Source organism: Sinocyclocheilus grahami, unplaced genomic scaffold (genome assembly GCF_001515645.1).
Source record: "Sinocyclocheilus grahami isolate Dianchi unplaced genomic scaffold, SAMN03320097.WGS_v1.1 scaffold146.1, whole genome shotgun sequence".
Taxonomy (NCBI): Eukaryota; Metazoa; Chordata; class Actinopteri; order Cypriniformes; family Cyprinidae; genus Sinocyclocheilus; species Sinocyclocheilus grahami.
Window position 1 is genome coordinate 1,045,899 of NW_015505325.1, and position 19,250 is coordinate 1,065,148.

The window sequence follows — 19,250 nt, forward strand, 5'->3', positions numbered from 1 at the left end:
GGTCTGTATACTCTGCCTACACACTGTATATATATATATATATATATATATATATACACAATTTAAATAATATCAATATATTATTTAAATTATGTACACTACCATTCAAAACTTTGGGGTTGGTAAGATTTTGCGCTCATCAAGACTGCATTTAATTGATAAAAATATACAGTAAAAAGTAACATTGTGAATTGTTATGCTTACTATTATAGTAATATTACATATTGTAATATTATATATATATATATACACATTTTAATAATTATTACGAATTTAAAATAACTCTTTTATATTTTAATATATTTATACACAATCCTGCAGAAATCATTCTCATATGCTGATTTGATGCTCAAGAAACACTTATTATTATCCATGTTGAAAACAGCTGTGCTGCTTAATATTTTTTGTTGAAACTGCACTAGTTTTTTTCTTCTCCTTCTCGAGATTCTTTGATGAATAGAACAACATTACAACATTTGTTTGAAATAGAAATATTTCATATTGTAAATGTTTTTATTTCTTTCAAACACACACACACACATTTCAACCCTGTCAAGAAAAGAACTCCCTCTCATTAATTCTTTAAAACTGGTCATAAAAAGTCTATTTTTTATGACTATACATTTCAATCTGGACATAAGAAAGACGAACAACCTGGAATGACACCAGTCACAAAAACCAAATCCTTATTTTGTCTTATCTGTAATACCAACAGAGTCTATAGAAAAGAACAGGATTATGCCAGATTATGTCTGGATGATATAATTGTGAATAATCTTGCCAGTGATCCTTTTCAGGAAATGGGATTAGACATCAGAAAATTGACAGAGAAATGAGAAAGACAGGAATGGGAGAAAGGCAGAAACCAGCAGAGATCAAGGAAAAAGGGATTTAAAAGTAAAAAAAAGAAATGAAAGGTATAGTTTGATATGAGGGTCATTCATGAAACCTAAATGTTCCATTTCAATACAGGTATGATGTTGAATAAAACGAAAACAGGAAGGAAAGATACAGTCAATGCATTTTATAGTAAGTATTTTCTTTCTTTTTTAATTTTTGTGAATTTGTGTCACTGTGACCCAGTTTTGTGCATATGTGTGCTTGGATGTATGTGTGTGTGTGCGGGTGCGTGTTTTTGAATTAGGTGTGTTTGGTAGGAGGGAGTGGCGGATTAAGGGATTACGGTGAGTCTGATCATGTGATTGTCATGGTCCGTGGTGACCCTACTTACTAACAGATTACTCTGGTGAAGGTGAGGTAGACTGCTTTCCTCTCTACTTCCTCCTTCTGTCACTTCATCCATCCTTTTGTCAGGACAGCCTGTCATCTCATCCCTCATGGTTGGGCTGAAGTCTCTCCCTTCTGTGGCTTTCTGTACTGAGCCAGGAGACCCGAACGTGCGAACCTGCACAGAAACACTCATTTCTTATTATTCCCCATTCAGAAGAGTCCTCTTCATCTTGACCTTGCCTTCTGGATTCTTTGACCTGGAGATCCAATGCAGAGGTGAGTAATGCAGAGGTGAGTAACACAATCCAGTACTCCGATCCCATCTCCTTAAGCACCTGATGAGGGAAACCAAACTATCAGTTAAACAACTGTGTTTTACTCCAAATGCTATAAATGAGATGGAAATTGGCATTATAAAAGCTAAGTCGATTCCCAGCCTCTTCCTCGAAAGCAGGAACTGGCCTAAAACTATCACACCCAACAACAGAACCTTACTTTGACATAGTCAAGTTTAACCGGATGAGAAAGAACAAAACTTTTAAATGTGTGAGAATGATATCACAGCTTTCAGTTTCAATTTCAGAGAGCCTATTCAGAGAAAGGCACTCATTTGACACAGAAAGATGTCTTTGCGTTCAGATCATTACACATATATAACTGGCTCTCCTCTGTATGTGTCACAGCTATTATCTGGCATGGCTGAGTGGCCGAAATCACTTCAGAGTGAGCACTCCAGCGTAAAACGGGTACATGTTACATTTAGCAATGTTTCTCCCACATATGGAGAGCCACAACCCCATAATAACAAGCTTATTAATAACTGTAGCTATTGTGGTATAAACTATTATTAGTATAGTTTCCATGGAGATGGTTTCTTTTTCCCATGCTGAAAAGGATGGTTTACACTTTAGTTTAGGATACAGCAGGGAGTATTTTCAAGGAATACACGAACAGCTTGCTAAACTTCTTCAACCATTAATAAATAGTAACTTTCGAATAACGAAGTGAAAAGTAGTATGCTGCAGTATTTTTTCAAAGTACACAGGGATAAAGAGATCGATAAATATGTTTCGTCAGTGTAATGAGACGCAGGTGTTGCTTGGCCCTCTGGCGCCCTCTGTTGAAAAGCTTGTGAACTGCAGACTCGTATTAATACACTTTAAAGAGCGTTTAGCGCTGAATTTGGGCAGCACTAATGAATCCTGTTAGCGATTCATTATCCTAAAGTGTCTCCCTTTGTTTCCTCTGACGTAGCGTCGCAGCTCCATCTTTTCAGTTGGTAAACAGGGACTTGTGATCACACTCTTTTTCTCTTTTTTTGTATTATTATTATTATTACTGTCAATGTCTGATACAAAAAGCGGTTGAAAATTTCGCCAGGAAAAAACAAAGAAATATATCTAAATTATATAAAAAATAATATCTAAAATATGTTTAGGAAATATATATACATACACATGAATTGACCTTCTTTGACAACATGCTTGTCATGAGAACGCAGTTCAACATTTTGGATTAAAATCTATACCTTCAGATATAATTAATGAGAGATTTTTGATAACTAACCATGGGTCTGGGCTCTCCTAACTTTAAGAGTGTGTGGGATGGAATATTTCTGTCCACAAGTTGTCCTAAATTTCAGTTGTTTAACCTGAAAGCTTCTTGATGCTTAATAAAACTGTGCAACTGAAGTTATTGTTGAATTGCCCCATGTTTCATTATGGACACAAACACACCAGAACAGAAATCAATAAATAACTGAGAAATACTTATAAGATGTCTCTATGTCTTTATCTCCAGACATTATCCCTCTCCAAGGAGGCTTTTGTGTGAGTTTTGGGGTGAGGGGCCCTGAAACCTCTTGTTCAGCTCCATGGCTGGAAGAAAACACATGTTCATCCTCCTCTCCCTTTCTCTTCTATTCCTCCTCCTCTGTCTCTTCACTCGTCCATGTGTCTGCGGTCCTGCCCGGGCCCCTCTTCTCGCTGGCCAGCCTTTCCTGGTGTTATGGGGGGTTCCAGACAAAGACTGTTTGGGTCGGCCGGACCCAGCTGCATTTGGGATGGAGTGGGAAGGCCGTGTGGCAATATTTTATGAGGACACGCTAGGACTTTACCCATATTTCACTGCACAGGATCATCCTGTCAACGGTGGCCTACCACAACACACCAGCCTTGACATTCATCTCCAGAGGGTGGAGGGTGACCTGATGGCCTCATTACCTCAAGCAGGAGCACCTGGTTTAGGGGTGCTGCGCTGGCAAGAGTGGGCGCCTCAGTGGAACAGGAACAGGGGAATTAAAACAAAGTATCTTGTGGAGTCGAGGGCACTTCTCCGGGGATTTTTTCCAGACTGGAGCACAGAGGAAGTGGAGAAATGGTCTCAGGTGATGACAATCGCAACATATTATGATATTTCAGAGACTATCATTCTGCATTATGTTGTATAAATCTATGTTATGATTTAATTTCTTGTCAGGTTGACTTTGAAGCAGCAGCACAGTCCATAATGATGGAAACACTGCGGGAGGTGAAGAGACTCCGCCCACAAAGATTATGGGGCATAGCCCCATATCCTAACTGCTATAACTTTGACTCCACCCAGATAGCATTAGCCAATTACACGGGACGGTGCCCTGCGGCAGAAATGGCCCTTAATGATGAGCTCATGTGGCTGTGGAAGCGAAGCGGTGCCCTCTATCCAGCCCTCTCGCTGGAGAAGCTGCCAGAGGGAACTAAAGGGGCGTGGCTTTACGCAACCAATCGGATCAGAGAGGCTTTACGAGTGGCGGCTCTTGCAGGGACTACCTTTGATCTTCCTGTGTTTCCACTGATCAAGATTGTGTACACTTCCTCTAGCTCCTTTCTCTCAGAGGTAATGAACAGTAGGTTGCCATCTGTTGAGTTTAACAAAACCAATGGTTACAAAAGACATTACACTCTAAAAAATGCTGGGTTTTTTCAACCCAAATTTGGGTCAAATATGGACAAATATGAACCCAACTTTTTTCATATTTGACCTAAAATTAGGTTGAAACAACCCAGCATTTTTTAGTGTATAAGCGGGTATATAAAGAAAATATAATATACAGTATCACACGAGTACCCGCTCTATATCAGCAACTTTTCAACTGTTAATGGCGATTTCTGATGACAGTGCTACTCAGTGCATTTGTTGGTTGCGTCTTACAAGGTGTTGTTGAAAGTAAAAAAAATAACGTCCTTGTTTACAGCCCCGTTTCAGTCTCTTTCAATATAAAAGTCAATATAAAAGTTCACAAACGGTGAAAAGGTTCCCGTGGTGATATCTGGGGTGAATATCTGGAAAAATGACCTTTCAGCCAATCAGATTTGAGGACCAGAAAGAACTGTTGTATAAAATATAATATAATATGAGGGTGTACCTTATAAGGACTTTGTTGTTACTCAGTACAACCTCGTAATTATGCCTGTATTGTACATGTATCAGATTGATCTGGTGAACACAATTGGAGAGAGTGCTGCTATGGGAGCATCTGGAGTCATTATATGGGAAAAATCCTTAGCAGTTAAAACACAGGTAATCATTCAATCATTCTTATATCGACACTACCATACAAAAGTTTGAGATCAGTAAGAATTGTACTTATTTATTTTTGGAAAAAAAAAAGATTCTGCAAGAACGCATTAAATTGATCAAAACTGACAATAAAGATATTTATAATGTTACAAAAGATTTCTATTTCAAATACACACTGTTCTTTCTATTCATAAAAGAATCATGAAAAAAATTTAATTTTTCAGCATTGATAAAATAAATGTTTCTTGAGAACCAAATCAGCATATTAGAAGGATTTCTGAAGGATCATGTGATGCTGCTGAAAATTCAGCTTTGTCATCACAGAAATAAATTACATTTTAAAATACATTCGGATAGAAAACAATTATTTAAAATTGTAATAACACTTCACAATGTTACCGTTTTTGCTGTAGTTTGAAAAAAAAAGATTCTGCAAGAACGCATTAAATTGATCAAAACTGACAATAAAGATATTTATAATGTTACAAAAGATTTATATTTCAAATACACACTGTTCTTTCTATTCATAAAAGAATCATGAAAAAAATTTAATTTTTCAGCATTGATAAAATAAATGTTTCTTGAGAACCAAATCAGCATATTAGAAGGATTTCTGAAGGATCATGTGATGCTGCTGAAAATTCAGCTTTGTCATCACAGAAATAAATTACATTTTAAAATACATTCGGATAGAAAACAATTATTTAAAATTGTAATAACACTTCACAATGTTACCGTTTTTGCTGTAGTTTTGATAAAAAATAATAATGCAGCCTTGCTGAGCATAAGGGCCAGAAGCATTAATTTACTAACCCCAAAGGTACAGTGGGGCAAAAAAGTATTTAGTCAGCCACCAATTGTGCAAGTTCTCCCACTTAATCCACCTTCTTATTTATCTATTATAATGCTAAATGCAGATTCATGTTTGACTGATATTATTTACATCTGCATGTGTGTCTCCTACAGAAATCCTGCTCAGAGTTCAGCTCGTATGTTCGTCAGGTTCTTGGCCCATATGCTGTCAATGTGACCACTGCAGCACGTCTCTGTGGAGTCTCATTGTGTCAGGGCCGTGGACGCTGTGTGCGTAAGAAACCTGAGGACCCCACATACCTGCATCTTCCTTCAGCCCACTTTATGCTTCTCCCAAATGGGGCAGAAGGTGTCCGGGCCACGGGAGAGCTTCCCACTGCTTACATAGACCGCTGGAAGAAGGACTTCCGCTGCCAGTGGTTCGAAGCCTTGGAGGGTGCAGCAGCAGATCAAGAATCTGGCGTGGTGCTGGAAAACCGAGGGAAAATAACATCACCAACAGTAAAAACAGTGGTTGGGATAAGCCCGAGTCAGAGTACCGTGGTTCCAGTGATTCAAGTGACAGTAGTGCCTACCAAGCAGCCAGTGGACGCCGGAAATTCTGCACTTATTACACCCATCATCCTTCTCTCCTCACTGGTTCTTCATTATGTTTGACGAGTAGAGAGCTGGAGTTTGAAGGAACTTTTGTGAACCTCAGTTGGCCTTGATTTTGATCGCTAATTGCAAAAAGAATTTTAATATAAATACCCAAAGGAATATCTGTTAAGAGAATAGCTTCTGTAAAAGATAATCTCAGAGATGGATTTAAATTCACAGTCTGAACACGACTGAATAAACAGATCTGTTCTGCATCACCTGCACTTGAAAATTAACTGCATAACTTATATTGGATATAGTTTTTTAAAGGGATAGTGCTATTATTGACCCTCCACTTGTTCCAAACCTGCATGAGTTTGTTCTGTTGAACACAATAGAAGATATTTTGAAGAATGTTGGTAACTAAACAGTTGAATGAATGATGCATTTATATAGCGCTTTATTGTGTATTGTTGTACACCCAAAGCGCTTTACAATCATGAGTGGCTGCTGAAAATTCAGTTTTTCCATCACAGGAATACATTGCATTTTAAAATATATTAAAATAGAAAACTGTTTTATTTTGTAACAATATCTTTTTCACATTTTCAATTAAATAAATGCAGCTTTGATGAGCAAGAGACATCTTTCAAAAACATTGAACATTTTTAATGACCCTAAACTTATATAATGTTGTATAGAGAGCGGGTAGAGAAAAGAATCACCCCCCTTTAAAATTAAATTTGTTGCTTTGCAGCCTGAAATGAATACAGATAATAAAACAGAATCACGGAGTTGGAAAAAGGATCACCCCCTTGTTGAACCACCTGTTGCTTTAATTACAGCCTTCAGTCTGTTGGGATCTGTCAAAGTTTGCACATCTAGACTTTGCAATATTTGCCCACTCTTCTTTGCAGAACTGCTCAAGTTCAGCTAAATTTGATGCAGTCTTCAAGTCATTCCACAGATTTTCAGTGGGGTTTAAGTCTGGGCTCTGACTTGGCCATGTAAGGACATTCACCTTTTTCTCCTCCAACCACTGTGTGCTCAGTTTTGCTGTGTGCTTTGGGTCATTGTCATGTTGGAAGGTAAACCTTCTTCCCACTGACAACTTTCTGGCAGAGGGCAGCAGATTTCCCTCTAGCCTGACAAGTGCGCCAGTCCCTGCTGCAGAGAAACACCCCCATAACAGGATATTAGCACCTCCATGACTTACTGTAGGAATGCTGTTATTTGGATGGTAAGCTGTACTGGATTTCCACCAGACATATCGTTTGGTGTTGAGGTCAAATAACTCAATATTAGTCTCATCTGCCTCAGAATCTTCGTGACTGCATCCGACTTTCTTGAGGAGTGGCTTTTTTCTTGCAACCGTCCCATACAAGACATTTGTGGAGAATTTGTGATATTGTACTCACATGCACACAATGACCACTCTTTGTCATAAATTCCTGCAACTGTTTATCCCGGAGATCATTTAACAGTGTCTTGCCACCCATAGTTGATTGCTTGCTTCAGCTGCACTACCAAGGCCTGAAATGCTCTTTTCATGCTGAGCTAATCAAAATGACCACAGCTGATCACAGTTGAAATTTAAATGGATTTGTGTGCCACTGAGAAGGTGATTAGCTACACCTAACTGAGTTTACAAGTCATTTTTAGAAGGGGTGATCCTTTTTCTAGTGATTCTGTTTTTTTTTTCTGACATGTTGGTGTTATATCTTTCACTTGGATGTTATTATTATTAAAAGGGGATGATTCTTTTCTATACCCACTGTATTTACGTCAAACCTGCGTAAGACTTGTGAAGGGACAGTGATAGCACAATCATAAAATGTCCTGAATACAGCCGGGCCGGGGTGTAACTGGCCTCTATATGTCTAAACTAAAATCTAATCAAATGTTTAGTCTCTCCGTTTTATCTTTTACGCTTAAGAAAGAAAAAAAGAGAGAAATCAGCCAAGTTTATGCTTTATCTGAGCAGTCTGTCCCAAACAAAACCATCCTCCATAATAATCAGGGTATCTTCCGTCCAATCAATTTTTGTTTTAATATTGAAATCTGAAAAATGAAAAACGAGCACATATTTCGTTTTTCAATTATTCAAACAAAACAAAAAATCAAGAATCCGGCTTAATTTTTCGTTTTTACATTCAGGGATAGAAAACGAATAAACAACTTGAATATTCGATCTCTAGAAAATGTAAAGCCTTTCCAAACATTCAGTGACATATATGAATGACTAGTAAGCAAATCTATGGAACGATATTCCGGACAATTTTCAAATAGAATAGCAAATTGTATTTTCAATTGCGTTTTCAATATGTGGACGCATAATATTGAAAACGCAATTGAAAATACAATTTGCTATTCTATTTGAAAATTGTCCGGAATATCGTTCCATACAAATCTGCTGGTTTGTTAAATTAACAAATACCTACTAGAGGAGGAGGATAAGAACAACTACAATGTGCAAATTAAAAAAAATAAATGTGTGCATCTATGCGTTTACTTATCTGTGAATTCACCAGTGACTTTAAGGGGTGACAGAGCAAAACCTTTTATCCGCCAGTGTAAATTAATCCAGCTAAGGCCATATGAGGACACAAACACTCTCTCTCTCAGTCACTCACTCACACACACACACACACACACACACACACACACACACACACACACACACACACACACACACACAAACACAATGTCACAGAGTTCACACTAACAACTGCCCTACTGCCGCCAACCAGATCAATCAGCAGCACACACATCCCAGGTACCACAGTTCCCACTGAGATAACCAACACACACACACACACACACACACAGGTTTGTTTTTATGGTTTATGGGGACTCTCCATAGGTGTAATAGTTTTTATACTGTACAAACCGTATATTCTATTGCCCTACACACCGACCCTACTGTAAACCTACCCCTTACAGGAAACTTTCTGCATTTTTAGATTTTCAAAAAACTTCATTCTGAATTATTTATAAGCCTTTTGAATTATGGGGATACTGAAAATGTCCTCATAAATCACCTTCTCATTGTAATACCTATGTCATACCCATGTTATTATACAAATTTGTGCCCTCATAAACTACATAAACATGCGCACACACACACACACGCACACAAACAATATGCTTCATAGTTTCACCCTGATTAATAGTGCAGATCTGGATGCAGCTGTAACTGAACTCTGCAAAAGCATAAGACGCTCAAAAGAAAACAACTGTATGTCAAAGAGCAATAAACAAATTCACCTTAAATGTAGTGAGGGGCACAAAAATCACGTATCATTCTAGCAAATTTATTTTGTTATACAATAATTTAAAATATACATTGATGACAGATTGTTGGACAAATCAGGGTTATAGTTAGCAAGACAGCGATAAAGAGAGACGGTTTAAACACGAACAGACAGAGAAAGGTAAAGATCATAAACTTTCATCCATCCTGAATTTTTTTTTCACACCCACCTCCAATCTCTCCTCACCTTCCTCTGATTTGTGCATGTTCAGCTAAACACTTGCTGAACACTTGCAGACAACAAAACAGTTAATCAAATTACAGGACATTTGTCATGACTCTCAATACGGTAATCAAGAGTCCAACATTTGTAGGTGAGCCTTTACGGTGCTTGTGTTAGGAATATTCCATCCCCAAAAAATTTAAATTCTGCCATTATTTACTCACCCTCATGTCGTTCCAAACCTGTATGACTTTCTTTCCTCTGAGGAACACAAAAGAAGATATTTTGAAGAATGTCCTGGTCACTCTTTTCCATGCAATTAATGAATGGCGATTATGAATGTAGACTGAAGATTTCATGCTTCAAAAAAGACGTAGGTGCATCATAACAGTAGTTCATATGATGTGTGCACAACTCTTCCAAAGTCATACGATATCTTTGTGTGAGAAACAGATTGAAAAGTAAGTCGTTACTCATAATTTATGGTGACTGTATGTATTTTCTTCAAAAAATCTCCTTTTGCACTCCATGGAAGAAAAAGTCATACAGGTTTCAAACAACATGAGGGTGAGTAAATTATTTCAGAATTTATTTTCAGGTGAACTATCCATTTAACAATGGTCGCTGTGAAAAGAAGGACTGATCTGGGATGCATAGCATCCATCCTGCAGAAACAAAGACATCCGGGAGGAACAAGTATACACAGAGCATGGCTTCCATACTGGCGAATATTGGTGTTAAACTACTCTATGTCTTAAATTTGAGGCCATTACAGATGGTACATTTAACACCAACGACGCAATCCATCAAAATACCTACCAATAGTTCCAATCACACACACTCACTTCATAAACAGGCAACAGTAAAACCAATCAGTCGCCCATAAGCCACCAACAACAGAGAGTGCTTCCTGTGGTCACGTGAAAGATGTTGGACGGCATGAATCACAGGGAGTCAATTTTGCAGTGTGAACGTTCTAGAGGGGAGGAGCCAAGACAAAAGGAGGTGGTTAAAGATGTGGTCCCCGAGGGGAAGGGTGAGAACCAAGCTGTCTCTAAGGGGACGAGCACTTGCAGAGCATTGCTAGTAAACATTATAATTAGCAAATTGCTTCCATTGCACGGTGTGTAGCAGACTGACTGCAGAAGGCGGAGCCGCTGCTTTTCTCCAAGGGATGGAGTCCTCATTCGGACAGGGGGTGTGGTTTATTGCCATAGTTACTTACAGATGGTCTCTAGGGCATCAAGGGTTCGTTTGATGTCTCTGATCTGAGCAGCTAGAGCATGTATAGGTTGCATGGAGCGATCTAGCTCCTCACACCGGGCCATGAGTGTGTACATTCCCTGGAAACACACATACAAGCACATACAGCTCAAAATAGAAAAAATAAAAATGAAAACTCGCCTGACTACATAAATGTAAGTCACTCTCACCTTTATACTCATGTCCACTGACTCTCCCAAACTGTCCACAGAATCTCTGTATGTCTGGATATAGCCCACACTTAAAGCAGTCATCTGGAGAGACACAACCTTTTAATTTATATTCAAAGCAATAGGTGCACTTCTCGGTCCGTATAAATGAATATACGGAATGAGGGCTGCATACATAAAAAGTGAAGCCAAAAAGTATTTAGACACTGAAAACCTGTAAAGTTTGAAAACCCTTAAAAATTTTCTGTATTTTTGCACAAATTTGACCCACATTGTGATCGGATCATCCTATAACTAAATAAATATAAATTAAATTATACATCTACTACCGTTCAAGGATTGGAGTCAGACAGATTTTTTTTTTTAAAGAATTTAATTCTTTCAGCACAGACACATAAAATGGATCAAAAGTGACAGTAAAGACATTTAGAAACTAGAAAGGTATAAAAGTTTTAAATTTCAGAGAAATGCTGTTCAAACCTGAAAAAAATGTTTCATGTTTCAACAAACATATTTAGTAGCACTACTGTTGGATACTAAGAAATGTTTCTTGATCACCAAATCAGAATATTCAAATGATTTCTGAAGGACAATGTGACACTGAAGGCAAGTGATGGTTGCTGAAAATTCAGCTTTACCATCACAGGAATAATAAATGACTCAGAACTGGCTTTTCTGTGGAATTTTCTGTGGAATTCTGTGAAACAGTATGCAGATGGGCCAGGAAGCATCATCTAACATCAGTGGAAAAAAGGTGAAGTGTGAAGTTGAGGAGAATTGACTTTATATAATCAATTAAAATCACCTTGAGACCATGTGGCTAAAAACTAGTTCAAAAATGGGTAAGAGTTAGTTCTGAAAAAAGGAACAGCACAATTTGTTTGCAGAACAAATGTTTGTTTGCACCTGGTTTGGTATTTTGAAATGCAGCTTAAGTGTCCAAATATTTTTTTGAGTGGCTGTATATGAATCAGGGTAATACTCACATTCTGTATAGTTCCATTGAGGCTTCGCAGCATCAGTTCTACACTCTGAGCCACATCCTGTGTGTGTTTGTGCAGGTCTACCAGCACTGACGGGTCAATGGGCGGAATATCAGCCGGCCGACGCAAAGAGCCATGACCACGTACCACAGGCCCAGAACAGTCTGCTGAAGTAGTCACACACAAATCAAATATTACTGATACATGACATAACAAATCAAAAAAAATTTTTTTGACACCCTCAGATACTCACAATCCGTGTCCAGACTCAGCCGCGAGCTCATTTTAATCTTCTGTTCAAGATTTTTGGTGATGAAGTGCGTGAGATCTCCATCATGACTGACGGTTCCCTCCAATTCGAGGGCACTGGATATGGTAGCTCTGCGTCCTTCCACCTGGCCACCTCTAGCCCCGACTCCTCGTGCCCCGCCCCCACATGCCCCACTGATCTCATCCAGGCTCTTACTGTCCTGCATGCCACGCACGACTCGATCTGGTACTGACCGTACACGCACCTCCGCCATCACGTGAGCCGGGCATGGAGAATCGTCCAGGTCTGGCAGCAGAGTGGGTGTGGCCTGGTTGGGAGGAGGGGCCGGAACAAGGGGAGGGGCCTCATCAGGAGAAATGGAAGCATTTGGTTGGACTTCATCCAACGAATCTATATTGGCCCATTCATCAGGTTCAGAGCGAGTGGAAGGGTGTTCAGTTGAGAACAGACCAACTGGCTGTAATTTGTGCAGATCAGTTTATTTGTTAAAAAGTTCAAGATAAACAGCAACAGATATCTGAGTCACACAAACTGGACATAATGTTAAATTATTTCACTATTAATTAATAAATTAACTGAATTAAATGTATTAATTTACTGGAATTATTGTAAGACATTTAAGATGTTATTATTAATTATTGTCATCATTATGTTAATATTTGTTATATTATATATAAATTAGTATTTAAATTGAGTACAAAAAGCATGGATTTAACTCCTTAAATGTAATTTGTGGAAATTATTATTATTATTAAATTTGTGGAAATTATTTAATTATTATTAAATGAATTAATATATTTGTTATTATTATGTTAGTATTTATTATATTATATTAGTACTTAATTAAATGGAGTACGAAAGCATAGATTAGATTTAACTCTTTAAATGTATTCTTAATTTGTAGGACTTGTTTATTTATTAATTTTATTATTATTATCATTATTATTATTACTATGTTAGTAAGTTTAAATATAATAACATTTTTGGATTTTATTTAATTATATATATTATTTAGTCAGTTAGTTGTTTGGGTTTTTTTCCGAAAATTTCCAAAAAACATCATAGAAAGTTTCCATCTTTGCAACCCTACTAATAATATTAAGTAAACTAATTATTACATTATATATTAGTATTTACTTGAATGAGGACCAGCGCACATCCTTGATTTAACCCCTTACCTGTACAGAAATAAGTGTCTCCTTTTTTTGCTTGATCTCTCTCTTGTTGACATAGTTCACCTCTCCATCACTTGTCTTTCTCTCATCCTCCTCCCCTCTCCATTCTTCCAGTTCTTTTTTAGAGTGGTCGTGTATTAGTTCAGTCTCACAGGAGTGTGTGTTCTTGTGTGAGCGGTCTTCAGTTAGAATATGTGCACATTGGTTGTGCTGAACCAGTGAATCTGTAGGTGTGGACTCAGAGTGATCTGTGTGTGTGTCTCTACATGAGTCCATGTGGTGAAGTGGTGTGTGTTTGAGAGTCTCTGACAGGGCAGAAAACCCCTCGTGAGGCTCAAAATCAGCCCCATCCCTGAACTTTAACCCCTGGGTGGAGAATCCAAGAGGTCCTGACCAATCTGAAGCCTTGGGAGAGTCAGAGGTGTCCACACCATTGCTTGCTTCTTGCGCATCCTGACCGGTCACAGAAGAGTGGCTCATCCCTCCACCCACTGCAGCAAAACAATTAATCACCATCATCATCATTGAAGATGTAAAGCTAAAGTTAAATGTGATGCAAGTCATAAATTCTTATTCAAATGTGTACAAATTATAGTTTATAATTTATATTTCATGCACGAGTTTGCATGATATTATATGGTAAATTCATCATACAAAGAGTGTTTAATTTGAATAATTTTCATTTTGTTAAACATTGCATTTTATAAGTAGATCTATTTATTCCCCCAGAAGGAAGAATAAAATGACATGAAATGAACAAAACATAACATGGCATTGCAAATGATCTGTAACAGCATCATGAAATGTTTTCACTCAAACTACACCATGAGGACATTAATATTAGACAACATTGCATATCTAATCAATTTAAGACTTTATTATTATTTTAGTATCATTAAGATAATATTATAGTTTTTAATAATATTTTGAATTCGTTTCGACTATTATATTTTAAGTTTTCCGTTCATTTTAAAGTTTTGGTAATTTGTACTATTTCTATATAGTTTTTTTATTAATTTTATTTGCTTGTTTTAGTTATTTTAGTACAAGCTAAACTCAATGAAAATGAGAAATAGTTGCCTTGCCAGCTGAAATAAAACAACTGTGATTTTATATTATATTTTATTTCAGTTAACAACACAATAAAGCAACAAAAATGTTTTTATGGTTTTAGTTTTAGTATCAGTTAACTAAAATAGCCATGATTTCAAATAAGTCATTCGTTTATTCTTTATTTATTCAAGTTGTGCGATTAAAAGCAAAACCTCGGTTATCATGAACGCTCTTGCAGGTTTGAAGTGATGAAGTGTCTCTCTAATGGCAGAGAAACTGAAATCACCAGCAACAATGATTTGCGGGTCTCAAAATTCAAGACGTACAAACTAAGACATTTTCACAAACATTCAACATCACAACCAGACAAATCAGACGCAGATCAGCCGAACAATAAATATGTTAATAAACGGATCAAGGAAGCGACAGTGGTCACCTGACGTTAGCTTTAAGATAAGCATTAGCTGTAATGCAGGCCTATGAATTCGCAGTTATTATGCGAGATATCAGCGAAAACCCGCAGCCTTATGACTATTACTGTTTGAGTTTGGGCTGATTTGTCATGTTTCAGATGCATGTAATGCAATGGTGGATTGGTGAAGTTAAATGTTTACCTGCAGCTCTTCGCTCAGGATGAAGGTTCCCAACTGAGTCCGCACTGAATATTTGTCGTACTGAAACACAACGTAGACGTTATAGTTCCACATAACATACAGGGATAAACCTCATGACATAAAAGACGTGTGTAAAATTACATGTAAACGCATTCTGTGTTTTATATACTGATACTTTAATGTAGTTTATCAGAGGACTGCGATATAGAATTAATAAATAATAAATCTGTGGTTAATTATTCATTTATTTGCACGAAGAGAGATGCATGTAGTACACAGTCATGTTTCAGATGCATGTAATGCAATGGTGGATTGGTGAAGTTAAATGTTTACCTGCAGCTCTTCGCTCAGGATGAAGGTTCCCAACTGAGTCCGCACTGAATATTTGTCGTACTGAAACACAACGTAGACGTTATAGTTCCACATAACATACAGGGATAAACCTCATGACATAAAAGACGTGTGTAAAATTACATGTAAACGCATTCTGTGTTTTTATATACTGATACTTTAATGTAGTTTATCAGAGGACTGCGATATAGAATTAATAAATAATAAATCTGTGGTTAATTATTCATTTATTTGCACGAAGAGAGATGCATGTAGTACACCCATTTCACCACAAAGGGCGGTAGACGCCGCGGATTGATTCAGCTACTGGCGTTGCTCTCTCCCACGTCCTGTGCAGTAGGCTGTGTGTATTTTTACCCTGCTGCCATTTTATAGGCTAATCAATAGGAATTGTCAACCACATCAGTAAAACCTAGGTCAGCTCTGACCCTGTCACAAAACCCTTACCAAGACTAAAACCTCTAAGATCCTGTTATTATCCAAAAAACCTCCCCCCTGCAATAAAGCCCTCTGAAGTAGAGCCAGAGTAATGCTGTGAGTCACTGTCTTGACCCTTACTTACTCTCTCGACCTCTTTAGGGGACTGTAGTCAACATGAAACAACATTCACCAACAAGTCATTTTACATCAGTAATTTAATATATTTCTAAGTGAAACAATGTATTCAACATGAAAAGTGTACTGTAGGGTGGGACTTGATTATTATCATCATGATTTAATTGGATTGTAAAAAGTGGTTGTTCCATACTGGAATAGAGCAACTGTGAAGGACTACTTCCTTTTTCCACTTTTAAACCACCTTTGAGGAGGCTTTTTCACCAGTCTGAAGATCAAGTTCACCTTTGGTAGTATCTCTTGATGTATCTAAATGGTAAATATGTTGTTATTTGCCATCACTGCCGTGTGACCTTCATTACATTAGATTACATTAGATTACAGCATTAACTATTGGGGTAACACTTTATTTTAAGGTGGCCTTGTTACACGTTACATGTACTTACTATTATAATAACAATTAATTATGCATAAGTACATGCAAGTAACCCTAAGCTAAACCTTAAACCACATGTAGTTAATTAATATTGCTCAGCACTTAAATGTATAATTACACTGTAACAAGGACACCTTAAAATAAAGTGTAACCACTATTGGCTTTTTAGAAAGGCTAAAGCAGTGGCCTAAAACATGCCTAAATAGCCATTTGCTATAGGTTAACATTTACATTTTACCCAGTGTGGCCTATAGGTGACATCAGCTGAAAAGGAAATTTGTTTTCAGAGGTGGAGGAAGTGATTATATTATGATTACTTCTTCTTTTTTTTTTTTTTTACATTTTGGTATAATGTGTGAGTTATTGTGCTAAATAAGATCAGGAAAGTCTATTAAGACATTAAATTCAATACAGTTTTGATTTCTTGTCAGTATTCAACAACAGCAAGGCAGACATTTTCCTTAATAGAAAATAATATATTTCTCTCACTTTCCTTGTGTTTCTCCTCCAGTCTCTCCCCTTCACTTTGTTACTTGCATCACTGATCTCATTTACTCACATATAGGCTCTCCAATATTTGGTATTCACTTCTGGGAGTGTTTTAAGGGGCAGCCGTATCCAAGGCAACCCACCTAGTCAATTTCCCAGTGTCCTGTCATTCATATAGGATGCAATATGATGTGCTCATGGAATTCAAATGCTTGTCACACAGCAAGAGGTACCAAGAGAAAATTCCAGCACATGTTTGTGCATGTGAGAGTGTTTCTGTTTATATTAGACAGACCAAACATAAAAAACTGTTTGACTATTATGATATATCAGTGATCATTTTCTGCTTAAAACAGGATTGTTTCTTGGCTCGGATTAAAGTTCAAGACATGTTAGATGTTGGGATGTTGTATAATACTAATGCAGTAATTTTTTTTGGTACTGTATAAAGCAGTATATGTGGATGTTATTAATATTACAAAATGGAATACATTAAGTAGTGCAATGTTGAATTCTGTTCTTTTTCTCTCAATTTCATGACAGTCTTCCAAAACACTTTATTCAAGGTTCAAAGTCCATTAATGAAATCCAGATTTACAGTTTAAGGTAAGACATAGTCACACGATTCACAAGGTTTAAATTATTAAAGGCAGGATTTACCATATGTAAAACATGAACACAAAGCATCTATTCTCTTTTATGTATTTTATGACTGTTAACAACATTTGAGTTTTGTTTGAGTCTCCTGGCGAACCGAACTGCGCCAACATATGCACAGATCTCTGGTTCTGTCTCTGTCATGTGGTGTGGGTCTGATCACATTTTAATTTGCTCCTCTTCTCTCTGTTTTTGTACAGTACTTTAAAGCCTTTAAATCATTTTTGCCATTATTTTATTTTTCATTTTTCCATCCTTCTGAATGGAGGCACTTCAGGGCGGGTGCCAAACTTCTTGGCAGTCGTGCATCTGTCCGTGTGCAGGAGAAAATAGCTGCCGTTTCAGTCCAGTAAAATAACACACCCTTTGTGCCTCCATCGTTCCCAAGAGAAACACAGTGTTCATCATCCTATGGGATCTGTTATATTTTGGGACTTTTGCTTTGGTTGATTCATTTAAATAAATCTCTCGAAAATAATGAGTGACATCAGAGACAGAATTACACCCTATTCAAATATTTTAAAAAAAAAGACCATGTACAATTTTTACACTTAAAATGCAAGACAATATACACACAAAGCACAAAAACACAAGGAAAATAAATATCATGAAAGATAAATAAGGAAATACATTTCAATACAGTCTTTTTAAACAAAGAACATTTTAAGATGCTCCCTAACTTTGGAAGATTTGTCTTTTGTTCATCAGAGGATAATTTGGGGACACTCCCTTGCCCTAAAAGATTGGTCAAATATGCTTAACACAGTCCTCAAATAATCAATTCGTTTTTAATATTAAAGTAAACACTTCTTCTTGACCACACCTATTTCAGATCATTCTTAATTTACTTAGCAACAGTCCTTCACATGATTCAGATACTAGCTTTGTTCCAAAACCTGGTGAGCTGCCTCATTGCCTACATAGGCAGCATTCTACTTGTCAATGAACTCATTAAGAAATTAGAAACACTCTACAATTCTGGACAACACACAAATATTCTTGACATGCAATCAAGTTTCCAATTAGCACGTGAAAGCACACATGAAATATTTGGTAAGATAATATGTTTTTAATTACACTACTGTTCAAAAGTTTGGGGTCAGTAAGATTTTTTTCATGTTTCGAAAAAAAGTCTCATGCTCACCATCAATTTGATCAAAAATACAGTAAAACAACTAAAATAACTGTTTTCTCTTTTACTAAATTTTTAAAATGTATTTTAATCCTAGGATGGCAAAGCTGAATTTTCAGCAGCCATTACTCCAGTCTTCATTTTCACATGGTCCTTCAGAAATCATTCTAATATGCTGATTTGGTGCTCAAGAAACATTTCTTATTACTATCAATGTTGAAAACAGTTGTGCTGAATAATACTTTTGTGGGAACAGTGATACCATTTTTTTTAATGAACAGAGTTCAAAAGAACAGCATTCGTTTGAAATATAAATCTTTCATAACAATATCTTTCCTGTCACTTTAGATCAATTTAATGCAATTTTATGCACAATAAATGTATTAAAAAAAGATATTGCTGAGCCCAAACTTTTGAACAATCTATATGGATATACTTCTTTGAA

General features: G+C 36.9%; 2 protein-coding genes across 5 annotated transcripts; one reads left to right on the forward strand and one right to left on the reverse strand.

Annotated features, from left to right (window-relative positions):
* Positions 1–1,222: 1,222 nt before the first annotated feature.
* LOC107591777 (hyaluronidase-1-like) lies at positions 1,223–6,546 on the forward strand. Of its 3 annotated transcripts, none has more exons than XM_016281021.1 (5): positions 1,223–1,521; positions 3,031–3,616; positions 3,709–4,104; positions 4,699–4,788; positions 5,755–6,546. In XM_016281021.1, exons 2-5 carry the CDS (start codon positions 3,104–3,106, stop codon positions 6,256–6,258), a joined length of 1,503 nt encoding a protein of 500 aa, XP_016136507.1. In that variant the 5' UTR covers positions 1,223–1,521; positions 3,031–3,103; the 3' UTR covers positions 6,259–6,546. The 3 variants fall into 3 exon arrangements, with proteins under 3 accessions (XP_016136507.1, XP_016136508.1, XP_016136509.1); XM_016281022.1 differs by having other exon boundaries at positions 1,223–1,506; XM_016281023.1 differs by lacking the exon at positions 4,699–4,788 and having other exon boundaries at positions 1,224–1,521.
* Positions 6,547–9,912: 3,366 nt separating this feature from the next.
* On the reverse strand, positions 9,913–15,540 carry LOC107591781 (uncharacterized protein C17orf59 homolog). Of its 2 annotated transcripts, none has more exons than XM_016281029.1 (6): positions 15,519–15,540; positions 13,522–14,009; positions 12,326–12,800; positions 12,076–12,239; positions 11,090–11,173; positions 9,913–10,999 (listed from the first exon to the last, which is right to left on the reverse strand). In XM_016281029.1, the coding sequence occupies exons 2-6, from the start codon at positions 13,996–13,998 to the stop codon at positions 10,874–10,876; spliced, it is 1,326 nt and encodes a 441-aa protein (XP_016136515.1). In that variant the 5' UTR covers positions 13,999–14,009; positions 15,519–15,540; the 3' UTR covers positions 9,913–10,873. The 2 variants fall into 2 exon arrangements, with proteins under 2 accessions (XP_016136515.1, XP_016136513.1); XM_016281027.1 differs by lacking the exon at positions 15,519–15,540 and adding an exon at positions 15,186–15,241.
* Between the last annotated feature and the right edge of the window lie 3,710 nt (positions 15,541–19,250).

Excerpts from the sequence above, each read along its gene's own strand:
- LOC107591777 (XM_016281021.1), top strand. The coding sequence starts at position 3,104 with ATGGCTGGAAGAAAACACATGTTCATCCTCCTCTCCCTTTCTCTTCTA. Across the intron at positions 3,617-3,708 it reads AAGTGGAGAAATGGTCTCAG|GTTGACTTTGAAGCAGCAGC; the intron begins GTGATGACAATC and ends ATTTCTTGTCAG. Across the intron at positions 4,105-4,698 it reads CTAGCTCCTTTCTCTCAGAG|ATTGATCTGGTGAACACAAT; the intron begins GTAATGAACAGT and ends TACATGTATCAG.
- LOC107591781 (XM_016281029.1), bottom strand. The coding sequence starts at position 13,998 with ATGAGCCACTCTTCTGTGACCGGTCAGGATGCGCAAGAAGCAAGCAAT. Across the intron at positions 12,801-13,521 it reads AGACACTTATTTCTGTACAG|CCAGTTGGTCTGTTCTCAAC; the intron begins GTAAGGGGTTAA and ends CACAAATTACAG. Across the intron at positions 11,174-12,075 it reads TCAATGGAACTATACAGAAT|ATGACTGCTTTAAGTGTGGG; the intron begins GTGAGTATTACC and ends GTGTCTCTCCAG.